At 42.1% G+C, this 21,077-nt stretch overlaps 1 protein-coding gene across 6 annotated transcripts in view; it reads left to right on the forward strand.

The window, feature by feature from the left end:
* IL15RA (interleukin 15 receptor subunit alpha) overlaps positions 1-21,077 on the forward strand; it is a 529,028-nt gene that overhangs the window by 461,202 nt on the left and 46,749 nt on the right. For 5 of the 6 annotated variants that reach the window (XM_085653561.1, XM_085653558.1, XM_085653563.1 and 2 more), the window contains 2 exons: positions 15,131-15,160; positions 15,245-15,317. The exons of the other annotated variant lie outside the window; for it this stretch is intronic. In XM_085653561.1, the coding sequence (XP_085509687.1) occupies positions 15,131-15,160; positions 15,245-15,317 (103 nt within the window). The remainder of the gene's footprint in view (positions 1-15,130; positions 15,161-15,244; positions 15,318-21,077) is intronic. 6 annotated transcript variants of the gene reach the window in all.

The raw sequence follows: 21,077 nt of genomic DNA on the forward strand, positions 1-21,077 counted from the left end.
CACATTTTCTTCAAGACGTTTAATATCTACACTTTTGGTTGATGGCATAGGATCACAAGCGAATGAGACACAATGTTCACTATACTGGCTTTTGTCTTTACCGGTCACCCTACACATAGTGGCAGGAGCTACCTATCAGCTCTTACTTTGGGTTTTATTCTGTAGGACTGGTCAGCATATAACATCATTCTTCACAGTCCAATTGCAAAAGGTTTGGTTTCAATAAACATGTGTACGAATATGTACTATCTGCACCCAATGGGAGAGAAGAATCTGCCACATTTCATTTTTTCCTTAAGTTGCATGAAGCCTGAAAGATTTCATTCAAATTCCTTCACAGAAATATTAATTTGATGACCAACATGTATACTCAGTGTGCTTCCAACTATAGGGTATTTAGGCTACCCCTGAAGCATTTTGTCATTAAAATAACGGTTCAGTAACCTGCTAAGAAATGCAGTGATTGAAAGGTTACAAGTTTGACTCCTTGCAAGGTCTTCAGGTAGGTTGAAGTCCAAGCTGAAGACGAAGTATGAGAAGTCGACCCTATTCTCCCACTCTCTGACCAAAGAGAAGTTGGAAGGACATCAAGGTGCCAATCTATTACACTCCCAATCGAATTTCCTGGGCAATCAGTGATGCAGCAGCAAATTGACGCCTATAAAAAGGCCACACTGGATTTTTTTGGCACCCTTCCGCTCCCTCTGGCATATCTTTGGGCCCCAAGGGTCCGGAAGGGGCCTCCAGTTGGGTTTCCACTGGCAGATTTATCCTTGGCATTGTCTGAGCCCATAGAACCCAAATCGAGTTCCGCCCGATTTTGATACCAGCTCCAAGACCCATACTGGTCTTTCTTTTGTTGATGCTGGTACTGACTTTGATGGCACCGGTAGAGCATCCAGTGCTGGCTCCAATGTTGAACCCAAGCAGAATCAGTCCCCACCCTGACCAAAGTCGCGGTACGACTCGATTTCAGTGTCCATGGTCCCTGTACAGTCTGGCTCAGATAAACCACTCCGACTGAGTCATATCCTCACAGTGCGATGATGACTGTTTATATATGTACTTACAGGAGGCTAATGGCTTTGATACGTCCCTTGATACAGGGTTTTCACCCCTTTTGACCCTCAATCGAGGAGAGTGCTTCATTTGCAGTAATGATTAAAAGGAACAGTTGAGGTCATGGACTTACAGATGACTTCTGTTGAACTCATGAAAGATGGCCTTACAAGGTTTGCGTCCTGGGCCAGTCTCATCTGAACCCTTGCTTCCATGTAATGAAGCCCTCACACTCTTATGGGCACTTGGATAAAGCCTTGCTTTTCCCCACCACTAAACAGGCAAGTGGTCACACACCACAGACCGACATCTGGCGACCCAGATATTTTATGCAGCATCCTACTCCTGAGAGTTTGGTGGTTCAGGCTTCCACTAGCCATGTGAAACCTAATGCATTCCCTGCCAATTGACCGGACGGGAAGTCAAAAAGGATTAAGGTGTTCGGGAAGTGAATGTTCTCTTCGACCAGCTTGGGTATGAGGTCAGTCAGTGTGGTCTGCTTATTTGGCAGTTATATGCTCACCCTCTGGTACATGGCCAGCAGGATTCTGCCAGTTGTTACAAAGGATTTTAGGGCCTCCTTGGTTCAAACCATCAAAGGAAGCCAGGATGCAGCCAAATTTGTAATTCACACAGGGCTGGATCTTATCAATTGCTTGGGGGAACTGTGGGCTCTAGTGTGGTGCTCCATTGCCATTCGATTCACAGGCTTTTCTGGAGACATGCAAGCATCCCATAGGGATATACCTATTGATGTCTTCAGCCTATTTGTCGAAAAGGCTGATTTTGCTCTGGAACGCTTATGGAAAGTAGAGCCACAACATGATCCTTGGGTCTTTCCATCATTGTCAAGAAGGCAGTTTCCACATTGGTTTCGACCCTTCAGAGGCTACTCCACAGGGTTGGCATACAGACAGACACTAGGCCCTGCTGTCACATTCATTCAAGTGCTTTCGTGGCTGGGGTCAAAGATCAAGCAGACATTACGCATGTCACCAGGGGCACCGTTCTCCCTCCCCAGTGCGACCAACCCTCAAGCCACTTCAGTTTGCCTTTAGCAACGCACAACTACTCTGTGGGAGGCAGGATCAGACATTTTCTCCCAGGTTGGCAGTCCATCACATCAGCCAGATGGGTCCTCCAGATCATCCAGCAGGGCAGTGCTCTCCTATATCTTTACGTCCCACCTCAGCTTTTTCCCGCATCAGAGCGGCTTTCAGTGGAGCATCTATGCATCTTGCTGCAAGAGGTGAAAGCTATACTGATCAAAGGGGCCACCAAAAGGGTGCTGAAAATCGAGATGTGTATTACTGAAGCTATTTACTCGTGCCGAAGAAGGATGAAAGACCTTCACCCTTTGAATCCTTTCCATGTAAGGACAAAGTTCTGTCTACCCTGATTCTAAGTCACTGGACGGTAGCATTGGACCTGCAGTAAGCATACTTTCATGTGCCCATCCTTCAGTCCAAAAGGTGTTACCTGCGGTTCAAGGTTGACCAGGATCATTTTCAGTTTTCCGTGCTCCCCATCGGCCTTACCAGCGCTCCTCAGGTGTTCACAAATGTGATGGAGGTGGTCTCTGCATATCTTGGTTGGGGTATACGAGTTTTCCTCTTCCTCAATGATTGGCTATTAAGGGCTGGCTCACTACAGTCAGTTACAGACCACCTCCTGATGACGGCTAACCTCCTAACATCATCGGGGTTTTCGATCAACGAGCCAAAGTCACACCAGACTCCTTCGCAAAGACTTCCTTTGACAGGAGCTGATTAGGACTTGGTGGAGTTCAAGGCCTTTCCTCTGCTGCAAAAAGACCTTCACAAAGACTTCCTTTTACAGGAGATGTTTTGGATATTGTGGAGTTCAGGGCCTTTTCTCTGTTGCAACAAGTCTAGGATATTCATACTATGATCCTGATATTCCAGCCTCAGTCTTGGATCACAGTGAGAGCTGCTCTAAAGCTTCTTGGCCTGTTAGTCTCAAACGTCCCACTTTTCTACTTTGCCAGGTGGCATATGCGGGCTCTGCAGGGGAATCTGAAGCCTCAGTGGGCCCAGCATCAAGACAATCTCTCTGATGTTATCAAGGTTTCGTAGGAGACACAGGACTGCAGAAGACCCCTCTCACTTTCATACCCAGGGCTGGCGTGGTGAAGGATGCGTCACTGTTGGGTTGGGAAGGTCATGTGGGAGAGGTAGAGACTGGAAAACTCTATGGCGGAAACACGGGTCCACATCAATCTGTTAGAGTTGCGGGCCAGTCACATGGTGTTGAAGGCCTTCTTGCCATTCATCAAAGGATGTCTGGCGCAGGTTCTTATAGACAACACCGTAAACCACCTAGGGGGATCTTTAAATACAAGGGTGGACAAGCTCATCTGATGTTGATGCCTGTTGGGTCACAGATGGCAGTTGCACCCTGAGGTGGTGCAGGGCCTCTTCAGACAGTAGGAAAAACCCTAGATGGATGTTTTCACTACAGTCGGGAACTTACTGTGTCAAAATTGTAGCGCATTGTAATTCTCAAGAAAACTCTCTCTAGCTTATTCAAGCTAGAGTGGAGTGTGGCACTCCTATATGTCTTTATGATTCTGCCTCTGCTGCCCTCAGTCTTAAAGAAGGTCTAGAACAACCAGGTCCAAGTAGTGTTAGAGGTGCCAGTTTGGGTCAGGAGAGTGTGATACTTAGAACTTCTGGGCATGAGCATCTGACCTCCAATCAGACAACCGTTTCCGTAGGATCTTCTGTCATAGCAGCAAGGCAGGGTTCTTCACCCTAACCAGAGTAATGTACACCTCCATGCTTAGAGACTGAGAGGCGTCAGTTGACTGCATTCCATCTACCACCTGATGTTGTGTTATCATCTGATAGTCCCTCAGCCAAGCCAAACTGTTGAATGTTTTACTGTTTTGTTTTTGGCCCAGCAAGGTCAGAGGGCACCAATAAAGGTTCACCGTCTGACCTATTTGCATTTGCCAGACCAACTTTCCTTGCTTAAATCGCTTGTGATGAGGTTTAATAAAGGTTTGGTACAGATGGTCGCTTCTAAGCCATTGCAATGTCACAGTTGGATCTTAATTTGGTCCTCATTTTCCAGATGTTCACCCCCTTCAAACCAGTGCACAGCTGCTTACTGCGTCTTCAGACTCACAAAACTGTCTTCCTCATTGCCATCACTTCAGCTTTGACATGAATGAGCTTTAGGCTCTCCTGCAGCTGCCCTGCTCCACCTTTTCCTCAGACAAACTGGTGTTGAGAACCAAGTTGACCTTTTGACAAAAGTCATCACTCTTTTTCATGTTGGACAATCCATCACTCTTAAAATGTTTTCCTTTACGAATCTCCTCCACAAGAGCTAGGTGGTCAGGGTAGTCCTCCCCCTCTACATTAATTATTTTAAAATGTTTTTTTTTTCTCAGGACGTGGGGACTAAGTCCCTGAGTCCTGTAATGGCAGCCTCAGCATTTTTGCTTGTTAGGGTCAGCCAGTCAAAGTGAGTGCTCTCACGAGGATAGTGAGACTTGTAGGAGCCTCTAGCTTTTGCGAGATGGCAGATGGGGAATAAAAGGCACTCAGATTGACCCATTATTCCAAGTTGCGTGCCCGCACAAATCTCGCAAGACTCTTGTGTACCAAACTGTGCAGATATCTATACATTTTGAACCTTAATGTCTCAAAAACTGCTTAATAGATTTACAAAATCACAAAAAGCGTACTATCTGGGTAAAAATCTAGCTTTCTGATAACTTAGATGTAACCCCGTTCAGCCGTTTTGGCTATAATGCTGTCTAAACTTCCCTAGGGAAATTGCATGGGGAAATTGTTTTTTTGGACCCAACCCCGCTTTTTATGGTTCCCTCTTGAAGGATCACCATAAAACTTTCCAGGAAGGAAAGCGGAGGTGAATGAACTTCTTTCATCAAACGGCGCCAAAGTTATTAGCAAAACAAGTTGCTCCCTGTCAATCAAATCGCTTTGCCACACCCATATAGCTGTAAATTTTGAACTTTTATTTCTCAAAAACTATGGAATGGATTTACACTAAATCACAGCATGCAATCTTTTTGGGTATAGATCTAACTTTCTACTACATTTAGTATAATTCTGTTCAACCATTTTTCTGAATCGCTGTTCAATTTTCTATGGAAAATTGCATGGAGAGAATGTGTTGTGGGGCCCCCTTTTTTTCCCTCTGCTTCACAGATCACCCTGAAACTTTCCAGGAAAGAGCTTAGCTGAGGGGGGATGAGTTTTTTTTCGGGAATGTTTCATGAAGATTTGTCAAATAGCGCCAAAGTTATTAGCAAATAAAAATATCAATTTCCTATAGAAAAGAGGTCCTAAAGAGAACTACTTATTGGCAACCACCACTGAGATGAATACATAAATATATGTATATATATTCCAAGTTACTGTTCCTCTTATGTAGGGCCCTACGATGTCGGTGGAGGAACCTTTTTAACATACAGATTCACTCTACTTCAAAAAAGGAAAACGTGCACTTCGGTGCAAAGAAAGGAAAATAGTCAGGCTCAGAGTAGAAAGAAATGTAATCCAATGTGATTGTGTTGACACAGATAACCCTACGTTTTTCAGCGTTCCACACACCTTGCTCACGGGTCATTTTCCCTTGTTACGGACACCATTAAAGTAACATGATACAGTGTACACAACATAAACAAAGGTTTAAGGGCAACCACACACCAATGTAACCATCGCGGCCATTTTGAAATGTTGTTTACATGCACATAATATCAAAAAGTGATAACGTAATAAATTGAGTTGTACTATTTTGTTTTTTAAAGATATAATGAGGCAATGTGTATAATATATAACTTAGTTAGGTTTAACTCCCATTTTGAGTTACAATACAGCATTTTGTATGCCGATATGTTTGACAATTCCGCATTCCTCATAATATGGACATTTATGTTATTTCATCACTGACACTGCACCGATAGAGGTTAATATTTACGTATGTTATCACTCCTCCATGTTATGTACATGCAACCAACATTATTTCAAAACTAAATTCTACAAAGTAAGTTTGACAATAAATGAAAGTTAAAATGGCTAACAAGAAGGAAGAAAACTTAAAAGGAAAATTAAATAAAAGCAGTCACACAATTACACAAACTACAAAAACACCACCCCAAAAGTAAGTAATTTGACTATAGCAAGAAACTAAAATTCAAGTAAAAATAATGTTTTAATTCATCCCAAAAAAAGTAAAACAGACTTCTAGAGAAATTTTAAATTAAAAACATAACAAACAGACCCTTCCTCTAGACAGACTGCAACAAAAGAAAACTGTGCCAAAAGAATACCACCAAAGAATAGGGCAGGTAGAGATTTCGGTTAGGTTCACCCTTCTTAATGAAACTAGTTTCACAAATCTAATTTAATTTGAAAAAATGCGAAAAGGATGCGGTCGACAGGTACGGCAGTAGATAATTTACCGAGAGGCTTGCTTTGCCCCATTTGGTAAATCTTACCAACAAGCCCCTCTCCCCCTGTTATTGACCATGAGGCAATAGCATTGCCCTGATAGAAATACGGAGTACCTAAAAAATGTATGTATTTTTGTGTATACACATTAGGTGTGCATGTCACAGCATCCTAAAAATAGCATCAATTAGGAGTGGCATACACGGAGCTGAACCTCGTGTAGTCCTGATAAAGAGCCTGTGTGGGACAGCTCAAAACATGTTGACACACATACAATATTAGGAAAACCAGACTCATCGAGGTCTGATCTCCTCCTAGTAGCAACCCCTGATTTTAACCATACCAGCTAGGGGCGGGAATAAAATAGTAGCTTACTAGTTAGGTATTTTCCTTTTCCTTCCACTCCACATCACTGCACCTCACATAATCCTTAACAAAGTGCTGCTGCGTATTTTGAAAGTCGCAGCACGCCTCAATCCATAGAAGATTGAGGGAACCCCAATGATGAAGCATGCCACCTAGTGGAAACTCTGGTGGGTGAGAGGTCTCAAGAAAAAGAGTCTTTTTTCCATTGAAGTGATCACAACAAACTTCCGTTGGATAATGTTCTCTTTCATTTCCCTAAGGGATAGGTTTTTTCGATTAAATTCGATTTGTGAAACTAAAAAGAATACCAAACATGCCTGCAAAGCAAAAAACTATAACAAAGTTAAGACCACATCCAACATGTTGGTTAAAATATGCAGGTAATAGTAAATAAATAATATAATTCTATACTTTGAACCCCACAGATAAAATCTTCAAAACAGTAAAATACATCAAATCCCAAAACTGGAAGCTGTTATTAAATTATAGAGGATACACTTATAGTAAGTATAGCACCAGCATTGAGAAAACACACCAGAAATGCCTAACATATTATGGTAATGCATGCTGTGGCAGGGGTACCATAAAAATGAAATAGTTGAAAGTATAATGGAACATAACCATCCAACTAACATTGCTGAAATATAAGCCAAAAATCGTTTTACAAGACTAAAGAGGCTAGTACGAGCTCACAAGAACCGACAGAAACAATAATTTAAAATATTATCCCTAACGTTCCTGAACAACTAACAGGCCAACTCCATGGCATACCAACCCATGAAAAAATGAATTTCCAGAACAGCCATACCGCAACACTTACTAACCACCCATTAAAAAGACAACTTTGTACTAAATGAAAACCTCAATTATCATTTTTGCTACCAATAACAATTTACTAACCTTAATGCAATTTAACATACGAATGATAGATAGTACTTTTAAATTGAGCCAAAAACAATGCAGTCAAATATGCACAATACATGGTCAATATCAAAGTACCACCATCCCATTAGTGTGAGCACTGTTACCTAACAAACTGCAGCTTACAGTGAAAGGCTAAGACATATGAAACAACAGTCTAACAACTATACCCACAAAATAATCAATTGTAGACCACACAATAATCAACTATAACCCACAAAAAACAGTAATAGATTTTGACCAGGCATTAAATCTACCAAAACTGAGCAATTCAGAGGCGCTACTATCACTTTTACCAGAGCATATGGAGTCACCTACAAAAGCTCATACTGAGCATAGACTATGCAACTAACCTAAAATTTGCACATGAAAGGAAAAAGCTAATGGCTTTAGCATACATTCCTTTATCAAAAGTCACCAGATATGATATGCTAATTGAATACTCCATCACCAAAAGCATGAACCACAACTAGCTCCACTAATGGATTATTTTACAGATACTTGGGTTGGTCACCTGTACTGATCAAGCTACAGACGCCACCCAAGTATCACATGTCACAGGGGAACATCTATGATAGCACAATTTTCCAAGAAGCAAAGGCAAATAATGCAGTGGAAGGGTTGCACAGTTCCTTCTAAGTAGCACTTGGAAGAAGCCACCCTACACTCTACCAATTCATAGAAATTCTTTTAAAAAAAGACTAATAGAGCTAAGAATGGACCAATTACTATCACATCTCAAACCAAAAGTCTTCAAACTTACTCCTAGCATACAAATTGAGTCTTTGCTAACAAATTAGTGCCTACCATATCTAGACTCAATAGGTAGAAACTTACTTAAAAACACACTAAACAACAAAAGCATTTACTCTCCCTAAAACATGAACACTCACATCTCATTCATTTTTATTTCTAAATCTTATTAAAAACTGTTTTAAATACCAGTGTGGATAACAAATACTCATTTTCAAATACGCAAAATTTTACTATACTATATAATTATCAATAAATTAACAATGAAAAATAACCAACATTATTTTAAATAATCTAACATTTTTCTATGACCTATAGAAAAATACAAACACCATAAAACAGCATACATAATATACATGTCTATATACACAATTGAAAAACAAAGATAACATCAAAAAATAAACATTGCTCACCCAATAACCAAAATAAATAAAATAAGACAACAGTTAATGATTTTGTACCTGAAGTCAGTGAAAAGACCATCTAAAAATACAATCCCCAAAACATATCGATTAAGAAAGAGATCAAAAGAATGCGAAAATGAATCAAAGAAAAATAGAACATCAGGTACGACTCCAATAATCCATGGAAAACATCCAACACTTGAAAATTTTGAGAAAAACTAAACTCTCTAAGAAAGCCAAATAAATCAAGAAAAAGTAACAAAACGATTTTGGTTAAATAGAAATCAACTCTTTCCTTGTACACAAAAAAAAAAATACAACACATTCAGGTTTACAATAAAGAAGTCCAAAAAACATTCTGTAAACAAAAAACATATGAACCCAGCTAGAAAACACCAATGCTCTTGTAAAACAAAGCATGGTGAAAATAAAAAAGCATTAAAATCATTATTAAACACACAGAATACACATATGAAATACAAATAAACATTACATTTCACCATGAGGTTTAACTCAATACCATAAACTAACACATACTACACTATAAAAAGAAAATATATACTAAAATAACATCCAATAATAAAGACTAGGCTAACTAGTTTAAACACCTCCCTCTAACTCGAATCCATTAGAAAATAAGTTGAAAATAGTGGGGAACTGGAGACCAGCAATGGGAAACCATGGTCATAAACAACACAAACAGCCCAAAATGATGAAGAAAGCCTACAAAATCAAAGAAACTAGAAATGAAAGACTTCCATCAATAGAGTTCAATAAAAAAAAAGGTGTTTTTATTAATCCAAATAAAATTATAATGTGGTAACATTGTTTTAAAATTTCTCTGTTGAAAAATGTACAAAAATATTTATAACGAAAGAATACTGATTGGCTCTGTTATTACTATATTGGAAAACAGTTTGCATCTTACATTTTTTGCTCTTTCATTATTGTAGGTCTTTATTTGATTTAACAAACAAAAAATAATGATGCCTTTCCTAGAAGACCCATCTTGAAGATTATAAATAATTAATTGAAAACCTAGCACCGATTGTTGTAGGGACATACAAATATAATACACTCATCAAGTGGAGTTTTCATCTTAAGCGGTGCTAATCTGATATACCTTAGCTTGCTCATGCAAAGGGGCTTCTCACTAAATTCCATTTTGAAACTACCAATGTAAAGTGTTTCTTGCTTGCTCTCACCGACACAGAAGGTATGATGTTAAGCAGCTACAAAGGTGGATGATGTTTGAATTTGTATTTGAAGAAGATGCATACATATAGACTGGCCAGACTCACACCAGCTCAGTGTCAGAATACCCTCCCGGGTGATAGTGCACTCTACAAATCAGCATCGCCACTTGGTAGTTATAGTAAGGATCGTATTTCTATTGGAAATGCTTTTTTTGAGCTGCTAATAACTTTGGTGCCTTTTAAAGAATCTCAACGAAACTTTTCAAAAAGGTGCTACTGTTTGACTAGCTTGTTTATGGAAAATGTTGGGTTGATTCGACAAGCAGGGTCCAAGAGAAAGGGAGGGGGGTCCCAAAACAAGTTTTCCCTATTCATTTTCCCATAGGAACTTTAGAGACAGCTACAGTCCAAACCGCTGAACGGAGGTACACCGAATTTGGCAGAAAGCTAGATCTTGGTCCAGAAAAAGTCATTTTTGTGTTAGAGTGTAAATCTGTTCAATAGTTTTTCAGCAATTTGTTTCAGTAGTTTGAGCATTTTTCTTTAGGCCCTGTGGACCCCATCCCACAGGGCTGTACATGTTAGTTAAAAGCGGAGGAGGGCCATGCAGTACCCCATCACCCGGGGCCCAACTTTATTTTCAGGACTCTCAGAGGGCACTGTTTCGGCCCGGGAACCCCATCCCCTGGGCCCGTGTTATGATTGGGGGTAGGGGCAAAGGGGCCTCCCTTCCTTGGTTGATTTCAGTCCGAGCCCCATCCCCTGGCGCCCAGAGTCATTCTTAGGGGAAAGGGTACACATAGGAGGCTGTGTGGATGGACTGGCCTCTCCTTAAAGAGATCCTTCAAGAACTCTCTCTCAGATGATGGGTGTGCATAGTAGGGTGAGGGCCAGGCCTCTCCTTTTGTGACCTCTCTCTCTAATGACGGGTGTGCGTAATAGGACTCAAGGAGAGGCCAGCTGCTCCCCATATACCCTATCTTTCATCTCAAATGAGTGTATATATTAGTGAGTGGGAAGAGACGGGCCTCTCCTTTTAGACCTCTATCTCAGATGACGGGTGTGCATAGTAGGTTGTGGGGAGGGAATGGCCTTTCTTTTAATACCTCTCTCTCAGGGGATGGGTGTGCGTAGTAGGGAAAGGGCAGGGACTGGCCTCTCCTTTCAGACCCCTTTCTCAGATGATAGATGTGCATAGTAGGTTGTGGGGAGGGATTGGGCTCTCCTTCCAGACCTCTCTCTCAAATGATGGGTGTGCGTAGTAGGGTGTAGGAAGGGACAAGCCTCTCTGCTAAGACCTCTCTTTTGGATGAAATGTGTGCATAGTAGGGTGTGGGGAGTGACTGGCGTCCCTGCTGAGACCCCCTTCTTGGATGATGGGTGCTCATATTAGGGCGTGGGAAGAAGCTTAACTCTACTTGCATCTCAACCCAATCCAATGGACGTAAATTGTAGACTCTGATAAACACCATCTCCCCTAAGACACCTTCCTACAGTAACGTGTGCATACCAGAGTGTATTCAAAGATCACCTACTCCTTCCTATTTTTCACAATCCAGCGACTCTTGCTAAATCATAACATTAAAAAAATGTTTTTACCTTCTACTCATCACAGTATTTATGTCTTACTCACTTCTTCCCAATAAGAAGGGCCACAATCTGAAATTCTAGTCATAGAATCTACTGAAAACTCACCTTCTCCTTTTTACCATTCACGATCCCGTTAGATAGTAATTTCTTTTTTTTTTTAAATATACATTTATTTTCATCACAGCAGTTATGCCTTGGAGGCCTCCTCTCCAAATCTAGGGGAACATGATGCCTTTCTGCTGCCTCCTTAAACAGATTTCTTAGTTCATTTCATCAACAACTGCAATTTTTCACAGTAAACAGTAATGGCGGACATTTCACTTCTAAAACACTAAAAGCCAGTCAATCAGAGCACTCGCGCTTGCCAGACTTGTGGAAGCCTTCACGCTCCTGCAAGAGCATGAAGGCTCAAGGGAAGAAAGGTCCCTCTTGCCCAGTCACAGGGCTCCATTTTTTTAAATTCGTGCTCTTACGGGATGCTCGTGAGCCTAACTGTCCAAATATCTATATTTTTGTTCACCCTAATATCCTGAAAACTACTGAATGGATTCACACCAAATTACACAAAGCACAATCTGCAGACCATCATCTAGCTTCCTGCCGAATTTGGTTTAATTCAGTTCAGCCGTTTTTGCTGTAGCCTTGTTTAAATGGGTCTTTATAATATGCATTGGGATTTTGCATTTTGGGACACCCTCTTTTTTTGACAGATCACACCGAAACTTTCCATGAAGGAGGTGCGGTGGATGAACATTTTTTTGGAAAGTTTTGGGAAGATTAGCAAATCAAAAAAACACCCTTTCTATTGAAAAGCAGACCTAGCTATAACTACCTAGTGGCAAATGCTACTAGGATACATATATATATATATATATATATATATATATATATATATATATATATATATATATATATATATATATACATATATTCACTTAAAAAAACATAGGTTTCACACATGTTATAGTTAGGTGGATATTTCACTCGTAAAAAACCAATGAAGTTCCCCCGTTATAGTTAGTTCAGATAACTATAACTCGCGCGACCGCCACTCTATCACAAGGAGGATGTCATCAGTGATGTCATGAGTGATGCCACTGACCGTGTCATGAGTGATGTAATATGTGACGTCATGAGCAGGATTGCGGGCGCACGAGTTATAGTTATCTGAACTAACTATAACGGGGGAATTTCATTTGTTTTTTACGAGTGAAATATCCACCTAACTATAACATGTGTGAAATCTATGTTTTTTTAAGTGAATTTACAAGGTTTTTTAAATGCTAATTCCTAACTGTAACGTGTGTGAAACCTATGGTTTTTTCCAGTGAATTTGCAAGGTTTTTTAACTGCTAAGTTATGTATGTATTGTAATTTTTTTTATATATTTATTTTACAATAAACTACATATTAATTTTTTTTATGGTTTTTCACCGTGCGCGCACCCCGCGATGTTTAAAAAAAAAAAATGTTTTTTTCTGCCTTCGGGGTCCTTCAGGGACCCCCTGACAAAGGCTAGGGGGTCAGGAACTCTCTACCCTGCCCCCTTTTCACGTTCGCCACCTTCCTTTTTCACTCTCGCACTGAAAACAAACAAAATGGCGGCCGACACTTCCTGATTTCGACCGATTCGAACGTTGACTGACATGTAACCACCAATCAGAATTACGCTCGCGCACGTTAGGGTGCGCGCACGGTGCGCGGCTATAGATATTTATGTGCTCTAACTGCAATTTTCTCAGGAACTACTGAACAGATTGACTCCATATATGCAAAAAGCACATCCCTGACCTGAGGACTACCTCTCTGCCAAATTTCAAGTAATTCTGTTCAGCCGTTCGGGCTGTACCTTCGACTAAAGGTCCTATGGCAAAATGCATGGGGAAAACGCATTTTGGGACCCCCCTTTTTTCTCGGCCCCCGCTTGACGAATCCCCCCGAGACTTTCAGGGTAGGAGCTGACCGGAGCGCCCCATTAGTTTTGAAAATTTCGCGAAGATTCGTCAACCGGCGCCAAAGTTATTCAAAATAGAATTTTGAGATTTCCCATGGAACCGCCAGTAGATAATATATATATATATATATATATATATATATATATATATATATATATATATACACACACACACACACACACATGTATATCTCTTTTCTCCACCACCTTCCGCTGTCTTGAATAGACAAATGCAGACCCAGGAATCAGTGCAAATTTTTCTTTATTGAGGAACGCCCTGCACCTCCGCCATTACGCGTTACAGCCTGCAAGAGGCTATGATCACATGACACGTATATCTGTAACCTTTTTTTTTCTTCAGTGAATGAATATACAAGGACGTTATAGTTAGGTTCACATTTTACACACATAAAAATTCAGCAGTTATAGCTAGAGTTATAGCTCTTGCCCTAAGGTAACTATAACTTGCGCCCTCAACATACACAGTTCTCTCATCAATAATTTTATTGCAAATGTTGCAGTGATATTACCAGTAGTATTATTGAAGATGTCATGAGTGATGTGACATGTGGGGTAATTAGCAGTGCATGGTGAGGGCGCGTGTTATAGTTACCTTGGGCCGTGAGTTATAGTTACTTTAGGGCACGAGTGATAATCCCAAGATGGCTGCTAATACTTCCTGCTTGACGTGTCAGCAGCCAATCAGGTCTCAGCATGGGATCTGTCGGATCAGCGTAGGCTTTAAATCCCTATACATACAATCTTCTTTTTTCTTAATAACTCCAAAACTACTAACAAAAAAGGGCCCTTTCTGGACCAAGAGTTAGCTTCCTTCCAAAATGTGTTAATTCCTTTCCGCGGTTTGGGCTGTAGTCATGTTCAAAATCCCTATAGGAAATTGCTTGGGGAAAATGCGTTTTGGGAACCCCCCTTTTTCTCAGTCCATGCTTGACAGATCACACTCCAATACTTAACTAACGGCAGCTGAAGTGAGTAGCCTTCTAGTTATGAGAATTTCGCAAAGATTCATCAACGGTGCCAAAGTTAATGGCAAAACAAAAAATGCTTTGTCCACAGATACTAGGTCCTAACTATAACTACCTACTGAAGTTCCCCGTTCCTACTGAGCAACCCAGCCCAGCGGTAAATAGGCAAATATGCTGTCCCTTTCCGAACAAGACGCGCACTACAAAAACCACTATATGCTGGTGTATTTTCTGGCAAGATAAACACCCTAGGCGTTCCAGTCATAAGGAACACGTAAAAAGGGCATATCGTTTTCTCATCTTTCATTGCTTTGCAATAATTCCTAGTGGCCATACTTGGAAAACGGTTCAGTCTATCACTGTACAATATATCTGTTATTGTGATGTTCTTGCTGCAGTAGGTTTCTGATGCCTCTATGAGTTAAAATAGTGATGTTAACATTGTATTTTTCAGATCAGTTCTGGAACAAACATACACAGATAGGTGAGTATGTTTCAGCTCTGTCATGACTAATCTAAGTATCATCATTTTCAATATAGAAAAAACACTGGCAGTTTTGTTTTCCAGGTGGCGGAGTCACTGCCGTGCTGGTAATTATAATGTTATCAGGAATTGCAATATTCATGATCTGGAAAAAAAGGCAAGTGTAAACATAACCAAGTTTTAATTCCTAAAATAAATGTTTTCATAGGGCGTAAATTCAGGACTCTTTCAGCAGGCATTTAGACTACTGAATACCAGCAATGCTTACCCAAACTGATTGCTAGGAAAGGCGGAAGTGTGACTGGAAATGGAAATGAAACAAAACTGTGCCTATTAAGGAGAGGGGAAGCCCGTACTACCAAGGGTTTGGAAGCACTGTTACTTAGACAGGAAGGTTGTTCCCCAGAGGATGGGCAGGCATAGTGGGGAAACCATCACTCAAAAGATCCAGTCAACTCCAGTGAGTTGATGCTGGTGTCTACTAGGTAGTGAACAATGGACCCAATCTACTAGTGTCCTTCCAGTCCTGTGATCTCACAGTAACTGCCGAACCGGAAAGTCCAGGAATAATCCGCTGGAGCAAAGATGCACTCAGGGAGCATAAGTACACGCTACAATAGTCAATGACATCATGAATGTAAACAGCAACAACATGAATACATGTTACATGTGACTGTTAAATACCACATATATCCTCCCCCAATAATGAACAAAACAAAAACAACAACAAAAATTTTGTGACTGGGAAAACTTATACAGAGAAATCTTGCAAATAACTTGGGCACATATTTACAAGCCCCTATCGTCACAGGAATATCACTTTTTATGACGTTCCTGTGACGAAAGGGACTTCACCTTATTTACAAGGCAGCGTTAAGCCATAATGCCGTCCTGTAAATAAGGCACCCTTTCACACCATACTTAGCCTGAAAGGGGTGGGCAATGTGTGTTGCGGCAGAACACGCACTGATTTTGATTCTGCCCCATATTTACAAGGGTGGCGTGAATATGAGGCGGCGCCAAATTTAAGACAAGGGAAAAGTGAGGAGAAAGGCTTCATTTCTCCTCGTTTTTGCTGTTTTATGTGCTGCATTGTGCAGCACACATAGAAACAGCAAAACGCCATGAATGATTGTTTATGGGCAGAAAGGCGTCACATAGCACACATAGAAGTTACAAATCGCCATTTGTGATAGTTTATGTGCAGTAAGGGCCACCTTCTTGCAGATAAACAATCATTCCCCTCAATGCAGGCACCCATGCACTATTGTGCAAGGGTGCCTGCGTTGGCTCTTGGCAGCTTTATTTAGCGGCAGCACTAGGGGAAACACAGGGGTGAACCGTGTCTTTGTAATACGGTGCATCCCTGCATTTCCAGAATGGCACAGCATGGCGTTAAAATGTTTTGCTTAACGCCACACTCCGTCATTCTGTTGTACATATGCTCTTTGATTTCTTAGATATCCAACCACATCTGGTGATAATGCCCCCCTTATAATCAGTTTCATCCATGCAAAGATTGTTGCCTTCATTTCCTGGCTCCCTGGCATTGGTATTCAACCCTGAATCTGCTACATCAAGAACACACATATCATCCAAGGTGTCACCACCTGTAACAATAGGCTGCAACTGTTGAACGTGCTCACTTTCAAAAACAGAATCAATGGGGGGTAACAACAACTTTCCATGTTTATGCAGTTTACTCATTAAACATTACTTTGGAAATCATTCAAGAGAATTACATTTCTTATTGCCCACCAACAGCCATCCTTTAATGTGATAGAGGAACGTGCCACTTTGAACACCTTAAATGGTCCATTAAAGTGAAAAAACACGATTTCTTAGGTTTCATGTCCTTAAAAATAACCCAAACTCGTACACAAATTACGCACACATTCACTTTCTTGCTTGTATCATGCTATATCTTCCTCTTATCCTGAACTCTCTTTAGACTCGATTTCTTTAAAATCCACCTGTTCGAGGCATAAGAGCTGTAGAACATATGCTTTAGGATAGATCGCCATCTGGTGTTGGGCCTGGATGTTTGCAATTTATTTTTGTTCGAAGACGTCTTTGTAGTCACGAGGTAGGTGACTCCTCCTTTCGATAATAGTGTGCATGGGCATCGATTCCATCCCTAGATTGTTTTTTTCCGCCATCTGGCTCGGATGTGTATTGCTGTGCTCCGGTTCGGTAACGTATTCGAACCCCTTCAACGTTCAATCCTCTACCCTCGACGGTATTGTCTTTCGATCGTGGTTTCCCATTCGACGCGCATTGTGTAAATTGTGAAAACCTTCGATCGGGAACTTCGAGGCAGGCCGTCGGGCCTACCTGTGTAAACGACGCCAGCAGTCGATGGAACAGACTCCATTCAAGCTATGTCCCGGGTGTCGTGTTAAGTTTCCACGCACAGACTTGCATGAGGTTTGCAACATTTGCTTTTCCCCAGAACACAACGAGAAGGACTATGAAGCGTGTCGATCATTCCGATCTAATAAGACCATTTGTGATCGTCGGCTCGACGCCGAGAGATGCAATGCGGCAGCGGCTCCGTACCGGACATCTTCGATGAAGATTTAGACCAATGTCCAGCTGCAGAAGCCAAGGAAGAAGAACTGTTCTCCATGTCCGAAGCCTACTCTAACATGGAGGAAGACCTGAACGTCACTCCGGGTCAACGTACCGTGAGTACAGATCCCCATGTGCCGACACAACCAAAATCTAAGGCTCTGGTATCACCCTCTCCCTCGGGTCGACACCAAGAAAGAGTTTCAGATGCCCCGCCCTCCAGCCCGGCTATGAAACATAAAGACAAGCCTTCCGGCTCGAGCCAGCCCCATTCCGGTGCTGAACCAACACCTTCGGCACCGAAACATAAAACAAAACATGTGCCAGTCCCTACACCTTCAAATGCAAAAACAACAATTGATGGACAGAATGCAGAACAATGTCATACATTCACCCCAGTACAGAGATCTGGGCCTAAATCCATCGTTTTTTTGCTCACCATGCCATTCCAGTTTGAACCCAGCCATATGCAAATCAGTCTTGACCCTGTGCCTCATGGGAACAGTCCAGCCCGAACTGCCAAGCCAGGTCCTCCCTGGACTGGAAACAAGCATCCTAGGACAGGTTTCGGGGTTTCACCCCTCTTCAGCCAGGATAGCTTGATTCCAGTGGCATGAAGAGCACGGGACTCACGTCTGAGCATACCCGTACCACTCGGGGTGACAAATGCAAAAACAACAATTGATGGACAGAATAAAGAACAATGTCATACATTCACCCCAGTACAGAGATCTGGGCCTAAATCCATCGTTTTTTTGCTCACCATGCCATTCCAGTTTGATCCCAGCCATATGCAAATCAGTCTTGACCCTGTGCCTCATGGGAACAGTCCAGCCCGAACTGCCAAGCCAGGTCCTCCCTGGACTGGAAACAAGCATCCTAGGACCGGTTTCAGGGTTTCACCCCTCTTCAGCCAGGATAGCTTGATTCCAGTGGCATGGAGAGCACGGGACTCACGTCTGAGCATACCCGTACCACTCGGGGTGACAAATGCAAAAACAACAATTGATGGACAGAATGCAGAACAATGTCATACATTTACCCCAGTACAGAGATCTGGGCCTAAATCCATCGTTTTTTTGCTCACCATGCCATTCCAGTTTGAACCCAGCCATATGCAAATCAGTCTTGACCCTGTACCTCATGGGAACAGTCCAGCCCGAACTGCCAAGCCAGGTCTTCCCTGGACTGGAAACAAGCATCCTAGGACCGGTTTCGGGGTTTCACCCCTCTTCAGCCAGGATAGCTTGATTCCAGTGGCATGGAGAGCACGGGACTCACGTCTGAGCATACCCGTACCACTCGGGGTGACAAATGCAAAAACAACAATTGATGGATAGAATGCAGAAGAATGTCATACATTCACCCCAGTTCAGAGATCTGGGCCTAAATCCATCGTTTTTTTGCTCACCATGCCATTCCAGTGACGGCTGAAATGCCAGAAACCGGTCCTAGGAAGCTTGTTTCCGGTCCAGGGAAGGCATGGCTTGGCAGTTCGGGCTGGACTGTTCCCATGAGGCACAGGGTCAGACTGATTTGCATATGGCCATGTCTGAACTGGGGTGGCAGAGTGGGCTAAAGAACGGTGATGGATCGGACCCAGATCTGTTGACTGGGTGTGAGTGTTTGATTGGTTCTGATGCTCCGACAATCACCACCCCCTTTTGTACCGCTTAGTCCCTACACCTTCGGCACCAAAGACTCCTTCGGCACCGAAAGCCTCGGATCCAAAATCCACCAAAGCAAAAGCTTTGGACCCGAAATCGTCCAAACCAAAATACTCAGAGCCGTAATTCTCGACACCTAAAAGCTCGGAGCCGACACCCTCTGCGCCGAAATGTTCGAAGCCAAAAAATGCCACTCCGAAAGCTTTAAACCCTACACAGGCTAAAACTAAGCATTTGGATTCTAAACATTCGGCGCACAAAGAATCTCAGCCCAAATCTTCCACGCCGAAAACCACTCCTAAAGAGAAAGATACTCCTTCCAAGGAGCCTCCATCTGAAGACACAGTATTGGATCCAAAAAAAAGGGACTTAGTACTGACCCTCAAACTGGACACCTTCTGCCCACTCTCCCTAAAAAACGGAAGCTGGATCTCTCAGAGGATTCTCCTATACCTCTGAATAAAAAAGACATGGGTACTAACCCTTCTCCCCCCGACATTCCTCCCTCTCTTCCTCTTCATCCCAATTTACTAATTACACCATCAAATTCACCACCTCCACTTTCACCTGACCCACAGGATGAAGATTATGGGGATGGAGATGAGGATGAAGATCTGGATATACCACAAGACATCACACAGGACTCTGATCCCTTGGAAGATTATAATAAGGATCCAGATCAAAATAATGACCCTGACCTGTATCCCTCCAGACCCTCCCCACCTTATGACAACACTGGCTTTGCGCAGCTTATCAATAGGGCTGCTCAATATAACGGGGTGGAGCTACATACAGACCCTCTAGAAGAGGATTTTCTTGTGGAGATATTTATGCACTCACAAAAGTCTACTAATTCTTTGCCAATGCTCAAGGGATTGTTGAAACACACAGACGAGGTATTCAAAGACCCAGTTAGAGCCAGAATACTCACACCTAGAGTGGATAAAAAATACAAGCCCACTCCTACAGATCCTGCATATATAAAAGGCCAGTTGCCCTTAGACTCTCTTGTTGTGTCTAACACACGCAATAGAGCTAACTCTCAAACTACAGGCGATGCCCCTCCTCCTGATAAGGAGTCGAAACTCATTGATGCCTCAGGCAAATGAGTGGCTTCACAGGCTGCTAACCATTAGCGTATTGCCAATGCTCAGGCCCTGTTAGCACGCTATGAAAGGGCTCACTATGATGAGTTGGAAAAACTCATGCAACACTTGCCTGATGAGTATATAACCAAAGCTAACGACCTCATTCAGGTAGGTAAGCTTTTCACCAACACTTCCATAAAATGTGCACTAGATGCAGCAGACACAGCATCTTGTGCCATCAACACCAGCATACTGCTGCGCAGGTATGCTTGGCTTCGAATCTCTGGATTCAAGCAGTAGGCTCAATCCTCTATACCTAATCATCCCTTTGATAAGGAACTTCTTTTCAGGCCAACAGTCAATACTTCACTAGATAAATGAAGCAAGACACAGAAACTGCTAAGTCCATGGGGCCTTACAATTGCCTTCTAACAGGGGTTCCTTTTGACGCTCCTTTTACAGGGGTGGCTCAAAAACAGTGTCATCAGAGAATTCCTCCTCCTCTTATAAGAATAACAACCAATCTACCTCCTCCAGAGGTTATTTTCGAGGAGGCTACAGAGGAAATAATAACAAGGGAAGAGGAAGAGG

This window comes from Triturus cristatus, chromosome 4_1, assembly GCF_964204655.1.
Source record: "Triturus cristatus chromosome 4_1, aTriCri1.1, whole genome shotgun sequence".
In the NCBI taxonomy this organism is placed as follows: Eukaryota; Metazoa; Chordata; class Amphibia; order Caudata; family Salamandridae; genus Triturus; species Triturus cristatus.